Source organism: Staurois parvus, unplaced genomic scaffold (genome assembly GCF_062004578.1).
Source record: "Staurois parvus isolate SC_StPar_1 unplaced genomic scaffold, SC_StPar_1.0 ptg000198l, whole genome shotgun sequence".
Lineage (NCBI taxonomy): Eukaryota > Metazoa > Chordata > Amphibia > Anura > Ranidae > Staurois > Staurois parvus.
In genome coordinates, this window is record NW_028317994.1 from 2,670,957 (window position 1) to 2,697,757 (window position 26,801).

General features: G+C 38.1%; 1 protein-coding gene across 13 annotated transcripts in view; it reads right to left on the bottom strand.

Annotated features, from left to right (window-relative positions):
• Window positions 1-3,956: 3,956 nt before the first annotated feature.
• LINGO2 (leucine rich repeat and Ig domain containing 2) overlaps window positions 3,957-26,801 on the bottom strand; it is a 2,046,252-nt gene continuing 2,023,407 nt past the window's right edge. For all 13 annotated transcript variants that reach the window (XM_089678067.1, XM_089678065.1, XM_089678066.1 and 10 more), the window contains one exon: window positions 3,957-7,781. In XM_089678067.1, coding sequence (XP_089534193.1) covers window positions 5,921-7,781 — 1,861 coding nt within the window. In that variant the 3' untranslated portion in view covers window positions 3,957-5,920. The remainder of the gene's footprint in view (window positions 7,782-26,801) is intronic.

Here is a 26,801-nt window from a genome sequence, read left to right on the forward strand (position 1 = left end):
AGCCACATTTAACAGATATTCTCCTAAAAACATGGGCAGGAAAGTGAGCGTTGAAATAACTAGCTGCTGTAACACCAAAAAGGTACCAAATAAACCTTCCAAAGCAATAGTATATATAATAGGTGCAGCGCTAAAACTTGAGTACCATAAAATTAATAAAGTGGAAATTAATCAAAAAGTGCCAATGCGGTTATGGAGGTATGAACCAAAAAAAACATGAAAATAAAATATAAATAAATCACTTTGTGTCAGAGACCTGAGCACCATATTGTGGTCGACAGTACAGTCACAGCTTGTTTCTTAGGGAAAATGCATCAGTGTGAAAGCAACCTAACGTTTGATAACAACCAAACGGTTTGCTTGTTTTCAAATGTTAGGTTGCTTTCACACTAATGCATTTCCCTAAGAAACAAGCTGTGACTGTACTGTCTACCATGATATGGTGCTCAGGTCTCTGACACAAAGGTAGCTGCATTGCTATCATCCTCAGGGGCCACTGCAACAATCATCTGAAGAGCTTTATAAGGAGGACGGCAGAAGTACTGCTGATGACCCAGAGAGGGGGACTCCAAACCAGGCTGTGAATATCCTTAAAGGGACCTCCAGCTGACCATAGAGAGTATATATCTGTAAATGTGTGATTTAATTGCGCATCTGGTGAGTGCATAATTCTACTACTACCTGGCACATCACCATACCATTGAATGTAGAGTGTGGATCACCAACTTTTGAGATCATAACATTGGATCTCCAACTTTATCACTTTATTTGGACATTTTTATTTATACTTATCGCAATTGTCACTTTACTAAGCACTATTAGTCACCTTTCAGTGACAGTATATAGTGTTATCACAACCATTTGTCACTTTATGGACATTTTAGTGTCATTATTACATGGTCACTTTATGTACACTAACAGTCACTTTGATTATCATTTGAAACAAGTGATTTATTTATATTTTATTTTCATGGTTTTTTTGGTTCATACCTCCATAACCGCATTGGCACTTTTTGATTCATTTGCACTTTATTAATTTTATGGTATTCAAGTTTTAGCGCTGCACCTATTATATATACTATAACAGATATTCTCCACTCATTTGTTTTTCTGGTGTCATCAACAGTCCTCTTGCTGACTCTGCTCACTCCCATCTGATTGGCTCTAGCCAGCCACTCTAACAGCTCTTAAATACCATCCTTTCCCTAGAAGGGCCAGCTTGAAAAAGTAGTCAGGACCTCGGAAACGCGTTGCAGTCTGCCCCTCCCCCCAGCCTGTCACATTCTCCTGTCTGCCTTCCTGATAGTGGTGTGAGTTAGATGAGAGACGCCACCAATTTACCATCTTGCAGCGAATCCCTGCTTGTGTCCTGCAGCGCTATCAGTCCATCCAGATTGCAGTGAGCTGTATATCGCACCACCACTCTGACACCTGGAGCAGTCTACAGGACTTTCAGATGTAAGTGAGAAATGGAATTAATGTGTTGTTTTTAACCATACACTAATCTGGTGCCCTGCTCTGTTTCCTTTGTATGGTTGTGAGGGATTACCCAGATCCACTGGCCAGGAGACAGAGTGTGTATCTCTCAACCACCTTTCCAGCCATCCATCCACCTGATCTCTGAACTCTATGGATTATTCACTGTGGACTTGATTGCTGATTGTGGTTGTTTAATCACAAGTTGCACTGGTTACCGCCATCCAACATGCAGGCTGCACGGTGGGTTCACGATCCAACCATACTTGATAGTCCCCATTCATGACACCAAGGTTTAAATTCCCTTGCAAAGTAAAGAGACAACTTATTTTTAGCAACTCAACCCCACTGAGTAACATCAATAATGAGCTTTGCATTTCTAAAGTAGTTGAATGGCCTCTCATTAAAAAATATGTGCTACAGTACATCTTCACAGTTTCCCCTTATTCCACCTGCTACGTTCCTCAAATACCTGTCTATCCTACCACCTTCAGCTGTCGCCTATATATAGACTGTGTCTGCTTGCACTACAGTGGTATTAGAAAACATTGCAGAAGGTGTGACTATCAGCATTGTCACAACACCCAGCATGGTTTAGGCTCCTGGACTGCATCACCCATTGCTCCAAGATAAGTTCAAAGGGGTAAAATTAGCACATGGAGTGGGGTCAATGGGTTAATTTTTATGACGTTTAGACTTTAGGCCCCCTTTGTACCTATGCATCAAGGTTAATGTGCATTACCCCAGTATCCCATAGCACACAGTACTTTTTGTGGTGCCATTCATTTAGATGACCTCTCAATGCACAAGTAGAAAGAGGTGTCAACAGACCTGCACTGAAGCACTGTAATACTGCATTATTTAAATTAGCCACACCTAATTTTTGCTATGGTGTGCTTCCCTTACACTATAAATATTTTGTCAAGGCTGACATATCTGTATTTGAGGCATGTGCATCACACAGTAACTGCATTTTGGGCCTGTTTAGACTGTTATAAAGGAGCCTTTTAGATGTACTCAAGAGATACAGTGACGTCAATTATCAATACTTACTGGCATAGATAGCACAATGCTGACACTGTATATCCAGTCTTCAACAAAACACTAATGATCCATACTTTCAACACTGATATAATGGATTATTTGCCAAAATATGAGTATAATGATAAAATCTGTCTTAACTTTTAATGGACCATTCACACCATTGCTGTGAACAGGCTCATATGACCCCATGCATTACCACAATGCACAGTAACACTTTACACGCATTGACATTTACTCTTGGAATGCTTGCATTGCAGTACGGTGCTGAAAGTGCTCTAAGTACAATTTGTACCGTGTTGTGTGGTTCAACTGGATGTGCTACTTTAAAGTAATAAATATTAAAAGTGTGAACCAGTTCCTGGTAATGCAATGTGTTCAATGCTTCTGTGAAGATCAGACTTGTGTGAATGGGTTCTAAATGTTGCGAATCAAACACTCTTTGATGGAATGGTGTTTCATAGTAATTACTGACATATAACATATATTTATCTTTCATGGATACTGAAGAAAGTAAGCAAAAACAGGCAGACAGTAAATGATCACATGCCCGCCAACAGTCTCCTTCTATCAGCCCGTACAGAAAGACATGGAGAAATACCCCAGTGGGCCAAGCATTTACTGCTAGTAGGAAATGATCTATGCTAACTTCTGTTTGTGAATGAAGTAGGAGTGGTGGTGGCATATGTTTTATAAAATATGGTTGGTTCAGGAGTCTTGTAGTGTATGATGTCCTGAGATAATGCCTTGCTATACAGTATATCAGGGACTATATTTAAAATTGCACTCCAGGTAAAAAAAATATTGTTTAAATGCAAGAATGATGTATAGTCTTCCTTGAACCTTGGTGTGGTTTGTGTATTTCTTCTAGATCTGTGCAATTATTCAATGTGAAACTTTGCCTCTGTACAGGAACTTTCTGTAATAAAGACTGGTCACTGCTGCCCTCTCTTTTTGTGTAAGGTGACTGGTCTGGTCTCCGCCCCCTATTGTAGTTTTCAGCAGGCAGACAGTAGTGGGTGGAGCCTGCTGTGCTGCCCCTCCACAGCTCTGCTCTCTGCTCAGATTTTGTACAGCACAATGATGTCAGCATTGCTACTTTCATTATATTTGAGTTTGTAAAGGCGTTCAGTATACACAAATTAGAGGTTTGTCCTTTCTGGCTATTGAAGATTATATTTAATTAAATGGTTTTTGTGTCTGGGGTTCAGTTTTAGGTGAAACTGATCATGATTTCTCATGGTTCAATTCTCAGAAAATGTTTTGGACATTTTACAAGAGTCATTAAGTGCATTCAGTTTTTTAACAGAAAATTAGTGGCTTTTGCTCTTTACATTTTATTTTATACTTTAACACAGCTAATAAAAAAAAGAAAATGTTAAACAGTTTTAAACACAATAGGACACGATGTCTTTAGCAAAAAGGGCAACACAAACACATTAGAGAATTATTCAATTTTATTATGCTTTTTGGCTGTTTGAACATGATTGCCGTTGTTTACTGCTAGTTGTGTGTCAGTTAATTATAACTAGAAAAAAAATAAATAAAAAGAAGCATTCAAATCAAAGGTTTTGCACAACTTACATGTATTTTCACTGACTGGAACATTAATAAACAGATACTCTTTCTAACTGGACCAAGGTGATTTATCATTACAGCACTGGGACATAATGAAGCTGAATTGATATGGGTCAGTAATTATGTTTCTTTGTTTTCTGAGCCCTTTGGTCATTATATTCATGAAGCGGAACAAAAAAGATTTCCTGTTTTAGCAAACACACAGGCAAACAAATGTATTTTTGTCAGTTCTACTGGATGAAATTGGATATGAATGCTCCTTGGGGAAAATCCCTTGGGTTCCTATATCATTCTTAGGACCATTATTACAGAACAAAAAAAAAAAAAAACTTCAGTGCATAATGGTTTATAGATTAACATAGGAACTCAATGCTGTAACTCTTAATCCTCTATGTGCTCTTGCTGAATTGCACTTACTTTATGCTACGAGATACCTGTGACATCAGAAATTATAACATATAGAATTTTTTTGTTTCTTTAAGTCACATATATATGGTAACAAGATTTCATAATAAATGGCTACTATATTTGTATAGAAAATAATTTCTGTTTTAACAAAACACTGATGTTCATAATGGCTTTATGCATATATTGTACTTTTTATGTTAATTTCCAAAGGACGATCTTGTATTAGATTTATCTTGCTAGGAATGTTTTATTTTTCTCATAAAGATTCATAGCTGTAACTGTCACAATACTAAACCTCCGTCATTTACTGCAAGTCATAAGACACAAATGGGCCATTCTGATCTGCACTATTGACTTCCACTAAACAAAATATGTCAACAGTTGGCTACACTTTGTCAACCTGGATGACTATACGTAATTTTTGTTCTGTTACAGTAAACTGGTCCATTGTTATACTAGGTATAAAAAATAACTCAGCTCTGTATCAAATCATGTATATGTCTTTATAAACATTGTCACACAATAAATATAACCAAGCATCGATTTAGCTTTAAAATTTTCAGCTAGTTACAAATTAAAGTAAACAAAATTAAGTTTGGGAATCCAATGAACAGTTTTTAATGCCATGGTTACCATGTTAAACATCACTGAGCCAAAAATGGTTTGTTTATAACAATTCATTTCTACAATGGGGAACCAACATTCAAATTTAGTTTTTCAATATATTCTGAATTTTATTCCAATAGAAACATGTACATTTTTGCATGTATTAAAAAAATAAAAAGTATAACAAGCCATTCTGTATCATGGACTAATGCTTGATTGGCTACATGTGATATTTTAATATGAGAGTCATGGCTGGACTTTCTGAAGTCATCATTATTAGTGGAGACAAAGCAACAATCTCTCCTTTGTATTGCTTCAGGTTGGGTGTTTATAAAATAAGCCATACCAATTCACTTGTAATGTGAAACCAACAAGAAAGAATGATGCTCAGCTTAAACAAATGATATCTATAGATACAAATTACACTCTAGAATATGTTTTTGGACATGTGTGTCATTTTTGTATGCAAATCCTACACTGTAGGTTTTGTTACTTTTTTGTTTTCAGTGGTAGAAAATGTTGAGCAGTTGTCCATGAGAATGAGTCAAGTTTGTTACTGAGATCCCCAGAATGTCAATATTTGCAATGCAAAGAATTAGTGAAACCACTCCATGAAATGCCCTCAGGTTCTTGCCCACAGGTCACTGGGCTCTTTAACGCAGCTCTAGACTGTCTTTCCAATATCACAAAACCAGTTTGACACATTGGCAGCCTCTTGTAGCTGCCTACACCCAGCAATCCAAATTGCCAGGCTGTTTTAGTGAACAGAAACAATGCCAGAAGATATCAAAGCTCTGCTTGTAGCAATCTGCTAGATCATTTTCATGTTAAATCTTCTGGGTACAGTGCCTGTGACTTCTGCCTCCACTACAGCACCATTGTTTTTACGAGGGACATATTCCAGGTCAATGCTAGTTTTGTGCTTCCCTTTCCCTCGGCTCCAAACAAAAAGCAACAAGAAGCAAAATAAAACCACACCCAGGAATGTAAAGCAACCCATAGCTGTAGACACCAGTATTGTCTTAAGATCCAAGGAAAATGTCATGTTAGAGTTGGTGCCATTAGTGTTGGTTTCATTTAATTCCGTAATGAACATGGGGGTCATGTTGGTGTAGGATCGGTCAGGAACAAATCCTTTCACAGTAAGGGAAGCTGAGAAGGTATCATTTCCAGCAGCATTACTAGCAACACAAACATACGTTCCAGTGTCTTGAACCTGGGCATACCTTATTTCCAGAGTGCCATTGACCAATACTGTGGCTCTTCCATGGGATTTTGCTGAAACCATCCTTCTTCGGGGGGTAACCCAGGCAATCATTGGCTGAGGATCTCCATCAGCGTTGCAATTCATCTGCACCCTCTGCCCCTCATCTACATGCAACTGTTGCATTTCTCTTTCCCTGATTTTAGGTTTTTTACATATAAAGTATAGAGATAATACAGTGCTGTGGAATTCCTTAAAAGATTTCTCTTTAATATTGTCTGGGCTAGCACATGTTGGCTGTTGGCCTCCAAAGTTCAACATGGGATGCCTCTGCAACATCCAAATGAGACGACAGTCACATATCAGTGGGTTATTATCAACACAAAGTATTTCCAGAGCCTTTGGAGAGTGGAAAACATTCTCTTCTAATGTTTCCAACTGGTTCTGAGACACATTGAGTAAGCGCAGGAACCTAAGTCCTTGAAAGGCATGTGGTTCAATAATGCGTATTTGGGCTCCAACCAAGTGTAATTCCTGAAGGCGAACCAAGTCTCCCAGCGCTCCTGCTTCAATACTGCTAATGGGGTTAAAGGAAAGATTTAGGTGCGTTAAGTATATCAAGTGTTTTAAAGCATGATAGGGAATTATTGAGATATTGGTGTAGGTAATTGAGAGATATGTCAGGTTCAGCCCATAAAAACTGTTTGCAGGTATGATATCCAGAAGAGGCCAATAACTGATATCCAAAATTTTCAGCCGGAACAATCTCTTGAAGGCAATTTCAGGCAACGCGTTAATGTTGAGATATTTTAAATGGAGACTATAGAGGTTGTGTAGATGTGAGAGGGCATCAGTGGGTACGGCTGTTAAGTTGCATTTCTCCAAAGTGAGCTGCTCCAGACTAAGCAGTCCACTAAAAGCTCTATGTGATATAAAAACTAGCTGATTATCTCCAACTTCAAGGGACTTTAAATTATGAAGACCCTGAAACATATAGTCTAATAAGATAACTATTTTGTTTTCACTTATATCAAGCTTAGTCAAATTTGACAATCCTGTGAAGACACCCAGGTCCACCAGTTTTAAGCGATTCCCTTTTAAGCTCAAAGAACGTAAATTGAAAAGATTAAAAGCTCCAGGCTCCACGTTTGAGATGATATTGTCACTGAGATCTATCTCCTCCAACAAAGGATAAGTCAAAAAATCATCTGGGCCCACACTTTTTAGTCTGTTCTTGCTTAAATCCAAAATTTTAGTCTCTATTGGGATGCCCTCTGGTATAGAAGTGAATCGTTTCCGATGACAGCTGACAGACTTGTTTTGTGCTGAGCATTCACATTTGGCCGGACAGCCTAGAGTGGTCCCAACGAAGACCAAAACCATGGTCACACACAGGATTAAATGCCAGCAAGATGTAGCCGTGTGAAGCATGACTCCTCCCATGAAGTATAACTCTCTGGTCACGGACCTAAAACAAGAAAAAAATAAAAGGTGTAAAAACAGCATGAATACGTTATAACATTAACTCATAATGCAGCATTTTCCTTCATACATGTCAGTTCAACAGTCTGTAGAAATATGTGCAAAATGTTATATTTGACTTTACTTTTATATGATTTCGAGCAGGCAAAAGCCTGATTCATTTTTCAAGTTTCTCTCACTTGATGAGTAACAATGATGAAATCATGAAAGTGCTACTCCTACTATGCAGCAATTTATCACCCTCCTTTTTAGTAATGCCAAGTACAATTAATAGATAAACAGAGGCTAGAGATGCAGCATTCAAGAAGTATTAATAATGATTAAGCAAAATGTTAATCAAACCATAATATGCTGTGAAAAGCACTTTAATCATTTAGGAATATGCAAGCTTGTAATATTTTATTGTTTTCACAGTGTGGATAGTAAGCATGACTGCTAGTAATTAAGTCAGCTCTCTTAGAAAACCTTCCACAACATAATATGACAGTGTTCATGTTATAAGGTTGTAAAATACAAGGAAGATGAGACTATGATTGAAGCCAACTATGACAGTCTGTTCCTGTTCACTAATTATTTTGCACATTAGGTAAATCAGAATCATATATCACATTTCAAACTTAGAATTCAATTAGAGATAGCTTCCTCTTTACTGTAAAAAACATTCCTTGTTGCATTCGCTATAAAGATGGCCTTTAGAAAAGTGTAAATAAAATAGTAGGCTGTTATGTTGATCATTTCAACCAAGCAGTATTCCAGGGAAGATAAAGCACTGTTTTCTGTTAGCTCTATGTATCTTGCAATGGCAGTAATCAGGCATGCCACCTACATGTTCACAATGAATGACAGATATGGCACTGTTTTAAATATTACTCAAATGTGACATTCTTAAGGCTTACAAAGAATTTCCCACTAATAGCAGATATCTTACATCTTATGCTAATGCACATATTCAGTGAGACACAAATTCCAAGTATAAAGTGCAGCACCTGCTATAGTTAGCTGTTAATAGTAAAGCTGTTTGCTATAGATCCACAAAAGCATTACCTTTCGATCTATTCTTCAGCTAACCTGGTACCACTTCATATTTTGATTCTGTTTTTACAACACTAAGATCACACAAACATAGCTTTCCAAAAATCAAGTATGATGTTGTCAGCACCATATCACATTTATTTTTTATGAATGCCTGCAATGATGAATTAATATTTCAGCACATTGAGATTAAAGGCACCTACTTTTTTTACAAACTGTGATGAACTCAAAAACATAAAAACAGGCTACAAAAGGATATCATTAATATCCTGCCCTGCCTTACAAAGCTCTAAAAAGCTGTGACTGTGCAAATCTTTCATGCATTAGCCTGGGGTATAATGAATGGAGAGGTATGTAAATGAATTAAAAAAATGGACAAATGTAAAATGAAAACTATAGTGGGTACAAATTGGCAGTTGTTACCTAGACTGAACCATTACTGAAAAGGTAAAGGGTTTTTATTGCTCTCTGTCACTGTTGGGGATATTTTAATTCATATCATGTTGCAGGTACCAGTAACAGGGACAGAAAGTGAAGGGAAAGCTTCCCACAAGGTCTCTGACAGCAGAAATAGACCAGACAGAGGTTCTGATTTTTCTTCACTCTGCTGCATTGCTCCCAGTGTTCATTTTCTATAATTTCCTACCTCAAGTGACCACCAAGAGAGGAAGGGAGTGGAAATCTTTTCAACAGGAGCACAGTAATAAAGATCTGACATAGGTTCTAGAACCTCTCACACTCTTTACAAAACTTACAAAATTGAGTAGACTTCTATTTTAATTTACTAATATCTTAGCACAGCCTTCTTCAACCAGGTGACCTTGAGGTTTCTTCAGGGGTGCTTTGGTAAAATGCCTAAAAATTGCCCAAAAATGGTATACAAGCCAGCAGGTGGATCAACCCTTTCTTTTAGTTACACAAAGCCACAGGTTTTCATTGTGTACCATTACAACTCTCTAGCTGTCGGCATGCCAACAACCAATGACATCATTAGTTGATAAGAAGGATATCGGTCGTCTGCCCAGCATCCTTGTTTACCCCTCCCTTGCCCCTCTCCATCAGTGCTGTGGTCACTGAGTGATGGGGAAAAACTGAGGGAGAAGAGAAACACTGGAATACTAGTCAGTACCAGTGTGCAAAAGTGTATTTGATTTGGAAGAATAAACCGTCTCTAATGTTGGGTGTCCTACGTGTGTAGATGTTGATGCATTATGTAAAACGATTGGAATAGTTTTTTACATTTTAGAATGGGGTGCCTTGAGGCTGTCCATAATTTTAAAGGGTGCCTTGACATTGTCTATAATTTTAAAGGGTGCCTTGACTGAAAAAAGGTTGACAAACACTGTCTTGGCATACCAATAGTATTAAATGACATGAATAAGTCCTTTGGCACAAAGTATCTCATGCCTCAGTGTTATTGGTTAAAGTGTTCAAATGGCCCCAGAACTCATCTATACATCTATATGATGAAATGAGGATCTGTGTGGATGAATGTCTGAAATTCCAAAACCCTTTTGGCAGAAGTTATGGCTACCAGTAAAGATACTTTCAACATCATTATCCCCAGAGTCAGCGATTTAGTGGGGAAAAAGCCAATTTTGTTGGAGTTTCAAGGACCGTGGACAAATCCCATTTGGAAAATGAAGGTTTCCTTGGCAGTCTTATTTTACACACTAGCTTTTATGAACTGGATAGAGGATTTATAGTCTGTTTGATCCCTGTAAGCGCTGACAATGCTGAGACATGTACTTTAGGTTTGCTACAGCCTAGGCCTTTGTCAAGGCCCAAATGCAAGAAATGAAACATTTGAGCAGGCTTTGGTAACAAAGGTTTCCTGGACCAATGTTCCACAAAGTATACAAACTGTGACCATAGCTTCTGGTAGGTTTTGTTTTGTAGAAACTATTCAGAAGAACATCCCTGGTTTAACAGTTTTCTTCTTTCAAACTCCAAGCTATTATGTGTAATTGTTTGGGAGACAGATGGAGAAAATGACCCTGAGAAAGTAGGTCTGCTGTTAGCTGTCGAGCCATTGGCACTTGAAGTTCCTCTGCAAAAGTGTTGGGAACAACTGTTTCCTCAGCCAAAAAGGTACAACTGCTATCACAGTTACTGGAACATGTCTGAGCTTGGCTAAAAAGATTACAGGTGTTGGAGGGTGTAATGCAGCTGAAAATTCCATGCAATGTAAGAAATCCACTTCTTCTATTGTCAGGTATGGGGTTCTCTCCAGGAATCTGATACATTTCAAATTCCAGATCAATTTTTCATAATCCCCACTTCAGGGTCAACTGATGGAAAACCAAGTATGTTCTACTCAAATATTACAATTGACCTATGTCTTGTCCAATTCTCTAGGCATGTCAACCATGAAATTGTCATCTTCTGTTGAGTAGTGACTGCCACACATTGCTGAATCAGACAAATTTCACTCAGTGTATGGCCAACTTTAATCTCAAGCTCTCCTGTGGTTCATGGGGCATGTTTGGGAGTAAGACTGCTTTCTATGTGTAAGACGGGCAGTCCAATTCCCCTGGTGTTGACAGCATAAGGTTCCATGCACACTGGGCGTTTTGATAATGCTGGTAACGTTAGCTGTGTAAAGTCACGTTAAAAATATGAGTTTTCAGCATTTTTGTAGTGTTTTTGCATTAGCGTTCAGCGCCATTTTGCCACGATTAATGGCTTTTCCCTCATTTGCGTTTATTTTGAACAAGAAAAAAAATTTTTGGGTCAAAAAAAGTCCAAAAACGCAGGTTTGCAGCATTTTACCACGTTTTGCCACATTTTTCAGTGTTAGAGCATTTTTACAGCTAAAAAACTGCTCTAGAAATCAACTAGTCCTGGGGTTTTTTTACAGCCAAAAAACGTTGATTACAGTCTATGCGTGCTTGGAAACATAGGATAACATGCTGCGGGGTTTACTGGCTGTAGAAAAAAAACATCAAAAGCCAAAAACAGCAGCTGTAAAAACATCAAGTGTGCATGAGGACTAAGGTTGTTTTAACACATACAAAAACTAAACAGAGGCATACGTATTACTGTAGATGCAGACTGACTGTATTACAATAATACATTAAGAAGGTTCAGTTGGACATTGATTGCTGATATTGCACGTTTATGAAGCTTTGGAATATACATAGTAACTAGAGAATAACAACCCTAGAACCATTTATTCCTGGAAAACAACAATGCCTATAAATGAGCACACTTTATGTGCATGGCTACTGGGATGTACTTGACTTCTGTTTGACATGACTGATTTCCACAATGGATTGTAGAAGATTAATTATATCTGTTTCAGTGGGAGACAAAGAAGCAGGGAGCAGAGCACACCTGGATGGACTGGATCTTCTGGTTAACTACTTGATACAGCAAATGAAACCACATTCAGAACTATTTATATTAACTCTGTCATTTCATCTAACCTTCCATCTATCTACAAAACTACAAGTTTAATTAAAGCACGCAGCCTGTACTTTTTTTTTTATTTTACAGTATATTCACGTACAAAAAAATACACTCTCCACATCTAATGCCACAGGCAATTTCAACTTCTTTTATTAGCTGTACATTCAAGGCAGGCTTTGTGTGAGGAGACAAGTATGAACACTGAAATATGACGGTGATGCTGTGAACCTGTCCTTGGATCTAATGTACACATCAGCCTTGACTCTGAATAGATGATTTCAAAGAAAGTTTCGCCAAAAGCAACCAATTTAATTGTAACTACTATAGTTCTTATTAGAAGACAAAAGCAGAAATATAAATGGCTGCAGTGTGCATTCCTGTGCCAAGCTGATTCAAATAGATTCTAGGCTGGGTATACATGGAACAAATATTCTAGGCTGGGTATACATGGAACAAATATTGTCTGATATCTGCTGGTTTATCAGAAACCAGCCGACATTCGGTCAGTATATACAGCTGTCTTTCTGACAGGAGACGGTCTAATGACTGCTTTTGTTGAAGAGACATGCTGAAAAGCCAGCAGCCAATCAGTGCTGGCAGCCAATGGCTGTGAGCGCTGATCAGTGTGTTCCATCGGGGGGGGGGGGGCCCTGTGAGAGCACAAAGGCACAGCGGGGGAGATCGCCACACTTGTACTGCATTAGTATGGCAAGAAATCTTTATGCATGTACCCAGCTTAACAAAGTATCAGCATTAGATACTAAGTCATCACTCTGGCTAGCTGCTTGTTAGAAGTTGCACTCCACGCAATGAGCTAAATACCCAGATAAAAAATTTAAAAGAACTGTTTAACCTGCCAAAGGATTTCCATTTCAGTCCACCTAGTTCTGCAAATGAGGTGAAACAGCAAGCTAATGAGCACATCTCTCTCATTTTTGTCTCTCCTATTATCATGCTCTTTGCACTTCTGCACAACTGTTAGGCTCTTTTCCCCAGCCTGAGATCTGGGTAAGGGAATTTAAATCAAAATCAGGTATGCATATTGCTTGCACTAGAAAAATAATATATATACACACACTATATTGCCAAAAGTATTGGGACGCCTGTCTTTACATGCACATGAACTTTAATGGTATCCCAGTCTTAGTCCGTAGAATTCAATATTGAGTTGGCGCAGGCTTTGCAGCTATAACAGCTTCAACTCTTCTGGGAAGGCTGTTCACAAGGTTTAAAAGTGTGTCTATGGGAATGTTTGACCATTCTTCCAGAAGCGCATTTGTGAGGTCAGGCACTGATGTCAGAAAAGAAGGCCTGGCTCGCAGCCTCCACTCTAATTCATCCCAATGGTGTTCTATGGGGTTGAGGTCAGGACTCTGTGCAGGCCAGTCAAGTTCCTCCACCCCAAACTCGTTCATCCATGTCTTTATGGACCTTGCTTTGTGGACTGGTGCGCAGTCATGTTGGAACAAGAAGGGGACATCCCCAAACTGTTCCCACAAAGTTTGAAACATGAAATTGTACAAAATGACTTAGGGGCCAAGGCCAACCACTGAAAAACAATCCCACACCATAATCCTCCCTCCACCAAACTTTCCACTTGGCACAATGCAGTCAGGCAAGTACCGTTCTCCTGGCAACCATCAAATCCAGACACGTCCATCAGATTGCCAGACAAGGAAACATGGTTTGTCACTCTAGAGAACACATCTTTACTGCTCTAGAGTCCAGTGGTCTTGTGCTTTACGCCACTGCATCCAACGCTTTACATTGCACTTGGTAATGTAAGACTTGGATGCAGCTGCTCAGTCATGGAAACCCATTCCATGAAGCTCTCTATGCACGGTTGCTGTGCTAATCTGAAGGCCACATGAAGTTTGGAGGTCTTTAGCTATTGACTCTGCAGGCAGTTGGTGAGTTCTGCGCACTGTGGGCTTCAGCATGCGCTGACCCTGCTCTGTCATTTTATGAGTTGCTGTTGTTCCCAGTTGCTTCCACTTTGTTAGAATACCACTAACAGTTGACTGTGGGAAATTTAGTAGCAATGAAATTTCATGAATGGACTTATTGCACAGGTGGCAACTTATCATGGTACCACTCTTGAATTCACTGAGCTCCTGAGAGTGACCCATTCATCCACAAATGTTTGTAGAAGCAGTCTGCATTGTAGAAGCAGGTGATTGATTTTATACACCTGTTGCCATGGAGGTGATTGGAACACCTGAATATAATAATTTGGAGGGGTGTCCCAATACTTCAAAATAGTGTATGTATATATATATATATATATATATATATATACTATATTGCCAAAAGTATTGGGCCGTATGCCTGTACACGCACATGAACTTAAATGACATCCCAGTCTTAGTCCGTAGGATTCAATATTTAGTTGGCCCTCCCTTTACAGCTATAACAGCATCAACTCTTCTGGGAAGGATGTCCACAAGGTTTAAGAGTGTGGCTATGGGAATGTTTGACCATTCTTCTAGAAGCGCATTTGTGAGGTCAGGCACTGATGTTGAATGAGAAGGCCTGGCTCACAGTCTCCCCTCTAATTCATCCCAAAGGTGTTCTATCGGGTTGAGGTCAGGACTTTTTGCAGGTCAGTCAAGTTCCTCTACCCCAAACTTGCTCATACATGTCTTTGTGAACCTTTCTTTGCGCACTGGTGTTGTTGGAACAGGAAGAAGCTATCCCCAAACTGTTCCCACAAAGTTGTGAGCATGAAATTGTCCAAAATGTCTTGGTATGCTGATGCCTTAAGAGTTCCCTTCACTGGAACTAAGGATCCAAGCCCAACAACTGAAAAACAACCCCACACCATAATCCCCCCTACACCAAACTTTACACTTGGCACAATGCAGTCAGGCAAGTACCGTTCTCCAGGCAACTGCCAAACCTAGACACGTCTATCAGATTGCCAGACAGAGAGGTGTGTTTTGTCACTCAAGAGAACATGTCTCCACTGCTCCAGAGTCCAGTGGCAGCATGCTTTACACCACTGCATCCGATGCTTTGCATTACACTTGGTGATGTGTATATATATATATATTTTTTTTGTTTGTTTGTCTTTTCATTTTTGCCTGGAAATCAGCTTTAAAAATAAAGTATACTGCAACTTGGATATAACCTAACAAGTCAGATTTGTTTAAATATAAATTGAGCTATTAATGTTGTCCAGCAAACACAGCACTTGTACTAAACCTAGTAAGACCACTTGGCTCTCTATAATCCAGGTAGTTGACGCAGGTTAGGGTTGTTTTTTCTATTAGATATCCAGCACACAAAATAAAGTAGCAATTCAGTTGCACACATTAAAAAAACTGCATTACTTTGCCAAATGAATTTCTTCCTAGCCCATCAACTTTACGTTAAAACATTCCTGTTCATTGGCTATACAGGGCAAAGCATCAGGTTGACTCTAATGCTCCTTCCCCAATAACAAATGCTCATATTGTGTTCACTACCATACTGCTCTTTTCAACTGCTAGAAGAAAAGAGAGTTTCTGATATTTCCAGCTATGGAAGAACATGTGACACACCCAACTTTCTCTCATGTGACAGCCCTGATGCTTAGTGACTAACCCAGCCCTGTCATTCGGGGTGAGCTCTAAAGAAAGGATCACAAAGCTTCTTTTTCTCTACATGGGTAAAGCACTGGTTTTTTTTTCAGGCTGATAAATTAACCATATCTGTGACTTTAATTGTATTCACTGTTATCAAATTTAGGTGATTGGGCCTGGGATTGTAACTGGTTATGCTAACTTAGCACATTGTGCAGTAGTCAGAAATAGTTCAGTTTAACTAATACAGATAAGATCTGATTGCTCCAAAAGTTGTTGTCTTTTTTTAAAGTATGGTGGGAATAGCAGTATTACTGACAGGAGTATAACCTAATGAGAATAGTGAATTCTGTTGAGATCATCAATATCTATCTAAATCCTACCCATAGTATTCAGATAGTATTTAGCAGTACCTTGAGACTTAGGCACTTCATTAAATTGTATTCAAAGTCTTATAATTACATGAAGCTGCAAAAAGGATTGATCAGATCAACTGTAGTTCATTAGCAGTGCAGATAAAAAGAAGAAAATCTTGGGTGCTGACTGGCCTTTAGTAAAGAATTCTAATCAAAAGGGTTTTTTTCCTCCTAGTGTGATCATTATTCAGTGAATGAGGATTCATTTACTGGCAATCTCATCCAATTGCCAAACGCATACAGAAAAATCAGATATTAATCCTATAGTACATGCTGTAAAGTGTAATCCTCTAGTGCATAGACTGTAAAATATTTCTGCATTAAGTTCCAATTTACACTAGGAAAAATAAGGATTTAGCTAACTTCAAATGTTTTATAATAAAATATATATATATATATATATATATATATATGAGCTAATTTAATAAAAAGCAGAAATATATAACAGCTGCACTAAAATTGTATACAATTATTCAAACATGGGAATTTTAGCCTTTAAGTTAAAGTAGTAACCCTAAATGAGTGGCATTTCATTTGCTTAAAGAGAATCTTCACTCCCACTGTTATGCCGAGTTGTCCTCAAGTCACATATTTGCCTTATCAGCGAATCCAGCTTTGTCCTGCTGTGATCCATTGCTTAGCTGCTACAGCCTGGGTCCTGTGTCAGTCTTCTCTGACATTATCCAGAGCAAGCTATTTCTTGCAGGTACTTCCAGAGGGAGGGTCTTCTAAGGTCCTGAAGATTTCACCAGCATCATGATGTCAAAATGGTGGGATACAGGATGATGAACTTATTAAAAAAAAGAGTGGAAGGGGGATTGGAGGTAGCAGAAGAGGTTTAAACATGTCTGGAGATGATATGGGTTTTAAAAACATGTACTTTTGAAATGCTAATAAAATGTTAAAGCTTAGATGAGATATCCATGTTTGGGTTTACAAATACTTTGATATCCTAGAATTGCTGCAGTGAGGTCCTATTTAGTTTCCACTGGGACTTTATATGACTTGATGAGGTTGATTTACTAAAACTGGAGATTGCAAAATCTGGTGCAGTTCTGCATAGAAAACAATCAGCTTCCAGGTTTTTTTTTTGTCAAAGCTTAATTGAACAAGCTGAAGATAGAAACTGATTGGCTACCATGTACAGCTGCACCAGATTTTGCACACACAGTCTTAGTAAAGAAACCCCTATATTTTCTAAATGTGACATATCATCACACACTAACGGAAATATCTCTGGTATATTCAAATGATGGAATGCTCATCCAAAATAACTATTTATCTTTTAAGAAAAGTGAGTATTAGATTACTAGTAATCTTGCAAAGCACATTATATATTTATCCTAGTATCTTGCATTAGAAATTGTCATTCTACAGTCACCAGATTCAAGTATGAACTGTAAAATGCCAGGTAGAGAGTGAAAATTAGACTGAGTTGATGTAGGGCAACACATTTCTGTAAGACACTACAAATGTGGCCTATTGTTTCGAAAATGGTTTGTGCTGAGACATGCCCTATATACCTAAATAGTTTGGTTTATGATGCACTCAATTAACTAAGAATTAGTAGTGTTACTAAGAATCAACATGTTTATGGAGTAACTGCCTCAACTTTTCTTAAGCTGCTTAAAAAAAGGGGGGATGGGTGGTGTTATGTAGCAAATAGGTACTGCATCTGAGTCCCATCTAGTCAAATTGCTCTCTGTCATTGGGATTTAACATTACAAACAAGCATGTTATGAGGACTAGTATCTTTAGTCAAAATATGAACTCTAAAAGAAGAACCTATGAAATCACAAATATATGCTTTCAGGCAAAGCCTGTGGTTTTTATTATCCCACTGCTTTACTTTCAATAACCATAGCATATTCCCAAATACAACCCCTGCTATACTGGTGGCAAGATCAAACCAGCTGAATAGGGCAGCTTTGACCTCAATGTCTATGATCACTGTAGTTTCCCAGAAGGAACAGCAATATGAAACCAACTGCCAGTTGACTTTCTTTAGATTTCTGTATGTTTCAGGGCTCTACTTACATTGTGGGAACTCTCTTCTTCTATGTTTTATCTATGTTTCAAGACGAGGATAGAAAAACAGTATGGTACTGCAATGGTCACTAAATAAAGCTGCTTTAACACAATAAGGCTGTTTATTTTATCCATGTGATGATAACTTTCACATCTATTTGGACTCAGCTGAAAATAACTGTAACTTAAAAAAAAAATTCTAATACCGGTGTGTTAGCTTTGTGAATTGAGTCTATTGTCTGATATTTAGTTATTCAGGTTATGCATTTTAGGGATGGAAAAAATCATGTTCTTAGTCAAGCATTTAATCATCTAATTTAATGTAATGTTCACAGTACTCTCAGACAACATTCACGTAGTTGCTTTTCTTTGTTTTAGGTAGCATAAGTGAAAATATGTCTACATTTTTAAAATCATAATGGAAAAATAATATTGTCTCGTCTGCTCCTAGTATATGCTGTATGAAATGACATGCTGAGCAATGCTAATGCTCTAGGTTTCTATGTTGAGAAGTGATAAAGCTCTAGGTTTCTATGTTGAGAAGTGAGAAAGCTCTAGGTTTCTATGCTGAGAAGTAATAAAGCTCTAGGTTTCTTAGGGATCATCAACATGCCGCTATCAGCAACTGAACTTCTGGTTGTTAGTAAAGACAAGTGTGCATTTTGTGCAGTTTAATGATGGCATAAAGATGGTGTGGCTTTGACATCTTATAGTGCGTGAGGGCATAAAAGTGATGCAGAGAAAAAGATTCAATGCATTAGAGTATTTAGTGGTGAGGCAAGTCTCCTGTATAAACTTGCTGAGGGAAAACAGAAACCTTGCAATCTTAGTGTTGCAAATTGATAAATCCTATGTAAAATCTTATGGGTAACTAGTATACCTAAGGATTGTGATATGGATATAGATGGGCTGATATAGCTCTTAGGTTGAGCAAAGATAGCCAGTAAGTACACCTAAACTTAACGCATGCAAAGCAGCCGCCTAAAGGAACCTTCACATATTGTTAGTTATTTATACATCTTCCAGGTATCCATGAAGCCAATGAAGCTCTAATACGCAAATAGCAACTTCAGTTTCTTAAGTCACTTCACTTCTAGCCCACCCACTGCCTCTTATTGTATTCTACTACCAACATATACCTGAAGGGTATATTTTTTTGCCAATTTTTGCTAATTTTATTGAAGGTACAATAAAAGTTATGTTTTAGGGTGTGGTGGACTTTGTACAAAGAGATTTAAGCACATAGCATTTAAGCTCTCCGCACACTTTTTCAGTTTTGATTCCCATATAGACTCATTTTGAAAAGTTGTAAGATACTCAGGCACATATATTTACTTATTATAAAACCAATTCACCTAGTTGAAGTATAAACAGCTGTATTTTCTTTCTCTGCTACTAAAAATATATATAATTCACTTTTATTATTTAATTAATGTTATAAATAGACCCCAAGTCATCATGCATTGCAACTGAAATAGTAAAGCAAATATACTCTAAAAACTCATGTTTGACTGAAGAAATGAATTTAGAGAATAACATGGGATAAATATATATAGTCTGTATATAAATAGGGCTGTTTTTCTCAGAGAATAGGTGCAGGAACTCCCCACTTCCGAATCCCCACCTTCTACTCATCTCCAAGCACTGTTCCTTGGTTCTACCCTCTACCCACCTCCCAGTACTCCCCCTTTTACAGAATACAAAACCAAGCATAATTTTATGGTGAATTGTAATTTGTATGGAATTTGTTAATGATAACAAAAGATCTGCCACCACAAAAATAGATCTCCTCCAGCAACAATAGATTCCCCAGGAGCCAGTATCAATAGACCCTCCAGCACAGACCAGCACCCCTTGCCAATAGATACATTCAGCACTGGGGGGTTGGAACTGCGTTCCCCCTTAAAAAAAGCCTTGTACATAAATAAATAAATACAAATCATGTTCATGTCATCGTCACTAGTAAAATTTAAACGTTATCTTGACTAACAAAAATGCATGATCAAAATACTTGTACTAACAATGATATAAATAAAATAAAAAATAAATAAAATAAAATCCTATAAAAAAATACAGGAAAAGATGGATTTAAGTTAAAGATAACCTATAACATTGCTTTTTAATTTTAACATACTGCTGACTGATGGAAAATTCTACTTGTGCAGATAAAGAATTATAGTAGAGGAAACAAATATTTTTACAAACTTATCAACAAATCTGCTAGGGCGCAATAAAAAATTTGAAATTCTAAACATAAAAGCATGAGGATTTATAATTCTATCCCCTTGCACAATAAAACAGAATATCCCTCAAATGGGATATCTTTTTATGAGTAAGGTACAAATTCACCAGTTTTTTGTGCTCGTATCAAAAACAAAGTAGACCAACAAACATTTAAACAATTAAAACTGCTTTCTAGGCAGCTTTGGTGTCAATTTCCATTATCATTATAAATAAAGCCTACTCTATGCGTGCTTCATATTTATAATCAGACACAACTCTTTTTATAGTGAGTTATTTAAGGCACGCTGTATTGAAATTCTTTCATGTTCACCAATAGCATTGTAACAAATGTCATGATCTCAAACAGCCATCTATGCAAAGAAAACAACATTATCAACACAAATTCAAAGAAACACTGGCAAATATTAAAACAGAACAGGCATCCAAAAAAAATTATCCCAGATAGACCAACCGTATGGTCATATATAAAAAAAAAGCCCCAATGCTGAGGGATAAATGGGTAAAGAATGTGATAGACTCCCCCAAAGACTATTTACCTTCTTTGAGGATAAAGGCTTTTATGGCTGATGCTATGGTTGTACTAGAGTAAAACACAATAATAAGAAAAGAGAAAGGTTTACATGTAATTCCACAGGGAAATAATATAAAATCAGGGATTTTAATTCTTGCTTTACAGAGGCAGTGGTGTACTGTGCACAATGCCCATGTGGCCTGCACAGGAACATAATATCAGTATAATATCAGTACGGGTTTCAAAAAGCACCATATTTCTAAATACTTTCTTGATGTACACAATTGACAGACCTGAGAGGTCTCCAATTTTGGGGAATAGCAAAAGATATTGAGATGAATTTGAGAGGCAGCAATATAGTTAAAGAATTGAGCAAAAGAGAATCCTAATGTATCACAAACTGAAAACATTAATACTGAGACCTTAATGTGGACTTTTGATGTAAACTGTTTTATCAGTGACCTTACATGTATTTTAAATGTGCAGCTAGCCCACCAAACACTGGGGGGCATAATGTTTATTAATTTTAATTATTCTTTGTAATGATTTTTAAATATTTAATACAATTAATATATTAATAAATATGAATTTAATCTAGTTTTAAAATTAAGTATTGGATTAAATCATGTGGTCTAAGTATAACCTTTTAATAATGTTTACATTAAATTTGTATATAAGCAGAGATTATCATGTGTAAGGAGGCTTTAATGCATTGTACAAGGTATGGAAAGATTTTAATTCTGTAAAATTATGCTTACCCCCCTTGCCAATAGATACATTCAGCACTGGAGGTGCTGGAACTGCACCAACAGTATGTGGTGATAAATAGTAAGTTGTGGCTCTATGAATGTATATTATATTTTAGAGTACAAGAGGTATAATACATACAGTATCTATGAATGATAGGTGGTTGATTGAAGTAGTGTATTCCATGGAGAACGAGAATAATAAGGTCTACCTCCAATAAAATGGTGACCAAAACCTGTTGCCTTATAGATTAGGTGAATGGAAACACGGGAAATATGGCAGACGCAGTGGATCTACAACAAAATGACACCCAGCAAAGAAAAGGGAAGTGTACTAAAAGAATATGCTAAAAAGTTTTGAGAAAGGAGCTGATTGGTGCGCCAAAATGTGTCACATAGGTAATCCAGGGCTGGGATCCTCCCTGCACCGACTTCACATCCGGACGTGTGTTCTGTGGTTCAGACGTCACTTCTGGTTCCACGCCTGTCATGATCTGCTACAGCAGTGTTTGTTTGCGGTTTGTTGCTCACCCCTGTTTGGTCTCCATCCTCCACACCGCTATTGATGGGCTTCTGGATCCATATACTGAGGCCTGTTTATGACTACAAGCACTCTACCTGTCTACCCATGTGAGTGCAATACTGATGGTTTTAATAAAAGTATTTTTTATACTGCACTGTGCTTTCTACAACAAAATGGTACTGGATCTAAAGTATACAAAGCTAATAGGTGAGTCCTCCAAACAATCCCTGATAAAGATACATGATACAGTGACAAACTGCATAGAAGCGTGGCGAGCTGGATGATATCATTATGCTCGGAAAGAGGACAGAGATCTGTATTTCTAAAAAAAGACTGCGTTTATCTAACAGGAGACTTGTGCTGATATGTATGCTTGTGAAACTTTGGTGCATGAGAACACCTTTTTTTAATGTGAGTTGTTTTCTTATGTATGGGAGTGAGTGAATAAAGCTTAACAAAGATAAAGCAATGACCTGTGTTATAAACACAGCAGGCATCATAACTGGGGACGGTCCCTTCGGACTAGTCTGTAGGGTAATAGAGGGGTTAAGTGATGGCAGAGGGACAGAATGGGGAAGGTGCATGATTTAGATTGTGGTTGCAGATTATTGGAAGGAGGAAAAAAAAGGAGGAGACTCCTGTATCACGTTGAGCCCCGTGACATACTGGTCACTCAGTTGGTGCCCTTCCATGAAGAAAGAAGTCCCCACTCACCCTCCCCAAGTTTTTGTTCCTGGGTTTTGTTGTTATGGCTTTGCTTATGACTTTTATAATGAAATAAGAAAATTAATATATTAATAAATAATTTAAAAAAAGAGAGAATACATACATAAATTAAAAAAAAAAAAGGTGTGCAGTTTTTTTATTGCAGGACGAAGAATAAATAACTACAAAGTGGTAAATTCAGTGACACCTTGTTATTATTGGTTCCAATCCAGTATATTTGTTGTCACGTGATATTTTTGTCACAGCTGGCATTTATCCCTTTTGCGGGCTGGTGACTGGTAGAGGCAGTGGAATTGGTAGCAGGAGGCCCAAGAAAGCCCCTGAGCCTAACCTGGATGGCTGGGGGCTGAATCAGGTCCTGCTAAGGAAAAAAAGTGGAGATACGCCACTCAGCACTGCTAAAAAGGGATTTGGTGTTAGATGTGTTTTATTGGTTGATTATTCATTATTCATAGATATCAAGCTGTGGCTGATACTTTAATAATAAAGTTTCAACGCAATTAAAAGTATCTTTTTAGTATTGTCAGTGTGGTTATTTTAGTCAAGCTCAGGGAGAAGTGAACAGTATACCAGTCAAGCACTATGCAGTGTCTATCTCTAATATGTGGATGAGTGGAAGAGCAAAACAAAGGAGAGAGCTGGAGATTGTGCCTTTAAAAGAAAGAACCCTGAAAACCTGTGGAGGCTCTGGAATTGTAATTTGTCCTCTGAGGAAGTGCCATAACCAGGAAAAGACCACCAAGGGAGACACAAAGCCCACTTAAAGGGGACACAAACCTATTTTGACCTTACATGATATATAGGGTTCATGGATCCCAGGTGAGAGCACATCTGGTGATGGTAAATAACAAGTATGGAGGAGAGGTCACAAGCATTTTCTTGGGTGAAAAAAAGTACAGCAAGAGATTGTTTGTGGAGAGACTTTTGATTGTATTTCATGTTATTTTTGTTTATTCTTATATTGCTGCCAGGTTGCTGATTATTAATCTTGACTCTCATAATCTACCACGGTGGAATGTGCACATAGATATAATGATTAAGAAATAAGCGCTGCACCTTTTTTTAGTTATAATATTTGTGCACACATTTATGAGAGTGTGGCTTTGTGGGAATAGCTGATATACATTTGGGGGTTCATTTATTAGTAGAGTACAAAATATGGTATAGCTCTGCATCAGTGTCTACCACACCATTAATGTTATAGACCTGTTAGTATTGTTATCTTTGCTCCCATGCACTTCGATTGATCATATGTTCACTCTTACTATTATGTTTCAGCCAATGCAAACTAGATTCTGGTCAGCCAAAGGCTTACACAAAAGATTATTTGTTCCCCATACTGTCCAGTAAGATTGAATCTTATCTTTTTTGAGTAAATGAAACAAGGAAGCAAATTGTTTCCTATTGTTATAAATAGGTACAAATCAATAATCTCCTCATAAGCTGAAGAGTTAATACATACTTTTATACCATCTAAATCAAATGTGGATACCTAAATGTGTCTTTATTTAGTTCACTAATTGAATTTTAAATATAATTGTATAGCCCCTCCCATATTTGATAAAAGATAGTTGGGAGCATAAGCATTTTTCACTACTGTAGAAATACGCAGGAATGATCTTCCTGCTGCATGAAAGCTTTCATGTAAGATACCATGGTGCCAGCTGTTCAATGCAGAACTTGTGTACAAAAAAAAATCAGTCAGCCAAGTATAAAAACAAAACCACTAAGGGCCTTTTTCTTTTCCCTTTGAACTGTCATCACTACAGAGAAAATCTTGCAGCCTAGGAGCAAAATGCAGAGCTGTGGGCATTGGTGTTTGTGTCTTGTTTTTAAGGCAATAAATAATTTAATAAAACTGTGTGGCTTCTCCACACAGAAACAGGCTAGAATTCGACAGCTCACATCTCTTCATGTCAGAATGATCAACGCTCCTTCTGTTACTAAACATGTTCACATTATTTAATAGGGCAGTGCAGAGTACAATGGCGATGTGCAAACAACCATAGTAATCATTCAGAAATACTGTTTCACTGATATGGCTATAGCAAGGCTTTTCAAATTCCTTCTGTTATCGTGTCAGGTCTCTAAGGAGGTCCAACATTAGCTCTCTGTACAGGAAGAGGTAGTATATAGTTTGCATCAACTACCCACCTTCTCCATGCCTCTGTCAGTGTATTTGACATTCAACACATCCAAAAATATTTAATGCTTGTGTTCCCCACATTATGCTGTGGTTCCTCCTTCAGACTCCTAGGTCATTGCTGAGTCCTGTAGTGACATAGGGGTTTGGAGGAAGGAACCAAGGAGCGTGAGAGTGGACACGGGTATATAACACTTCTGGAAGTGTTAAATGCTAAAGACACAGACATACAGTGCATCCAGAAAGTATTTGCAGTGCTTAACATTTGCCACAGTTTGTTATGTTACAGCCAGGGGCGAACTGACCATTTGGAAACTCGAGCACTGCCCGAGGGCCCGGGGTCAGTAGGGGGCCCCATGAGATGCCCCTGGTACCTTTTTCATAGGCTTTTTTGAGTTTTGCCCAGAGGACCCATGAGTTGACAGTCCGCCCCTGGTTACAGCCTTAATCCAAAATGGATTAAATTCATTTTTTTAGCTCAACATTCTACAAACAATACCCCATAATGACAACGTGAAAGAAGTTTGTTTTGAAATCTTTGCAATTTATTAAAAAAAAAAAAAAACTAAAAAAAAAAACATGTAAATAAGTATTCACAGCCTTTGCCATGACACTCAAAATTGAGCTCTGGTGCATCCTGTTCCCACTGATCATCCTTGAGATGTTTCCACAACTTGGAAACAACTTCCCCCTACCCAGAAATGCATACTCACATATATATACGTGATTTTGTGCACTCCTACCGCCCTGTAGTAGTATTTCTTTTGTAGGGCGGCGTAAAAGCTGTTAAAGTGGAAGAAAAGCCAAACTAAACCTAATCTTAAAAATTTCTTGCCCCTCCTCCTTCTTACCTATTCTGCCTAACCTATAAAAATGTTTTCAATTACCTATTTTTGATCGGCTCCAGTCTGGTCACATGATCCTATAAGTGACAGCAGGGCTTCCAGAAATCACAGCTGTTGTTGAGTGTTCCCTTACAGAATTGCAGGATGACGCATTGGTCCAGAGTGGACTGATAATAAGTAAGTACACAGACCTTTTTTATACATGTTAGGCAGGATAGTCGGGGGGGTGTGAACATTTTTAGGAATAGTTATAGTTAGGGTTCCCTTCTACTTTGAAGTAGAGCTGAAAACATTTTTTTTTTTTGGATAGAGCAGAGGGAGGGTCATAGCCACAACAGGAAGTGAGAGAAAATACTTCCAAAGTGAGGGAGATCCCTGGCAGTCACCAGAACTAGAAGTGCTCTCCATTGAAAAATTTCCCCTCTACACCTGTTAGGTGACCAAGTTAAAATGTTGGCATCAGGGGTGGACTGACAACTCATGGGGCCCCTGGGCAATAGGGGATCATGGGGCCCCTGTGCCCTTGTCCACACTCAAAGCACACCCAAAAAAAGCCAATAAAAGGTACCAGGGGCATTTCATGGGTCCCCCTACTGACCCCGGGCCCTCGGGCAGTGCCCGAGTGCTCGAATGGTCAGTCCACCCCTGGTTGGTATTGTCACCAGGACAATTTAGAGAGGGAATCACCCTAATGAGAGTGCAGACAGATTGTCTAAAACAGAACATTTAGCCTTTAGTTAAGCTCCGTACACACATACTGAAAGTCTGCTGGTTCAGCAGGAACTGGCTGAATTTCAGTACATGAATACCGATGTCTG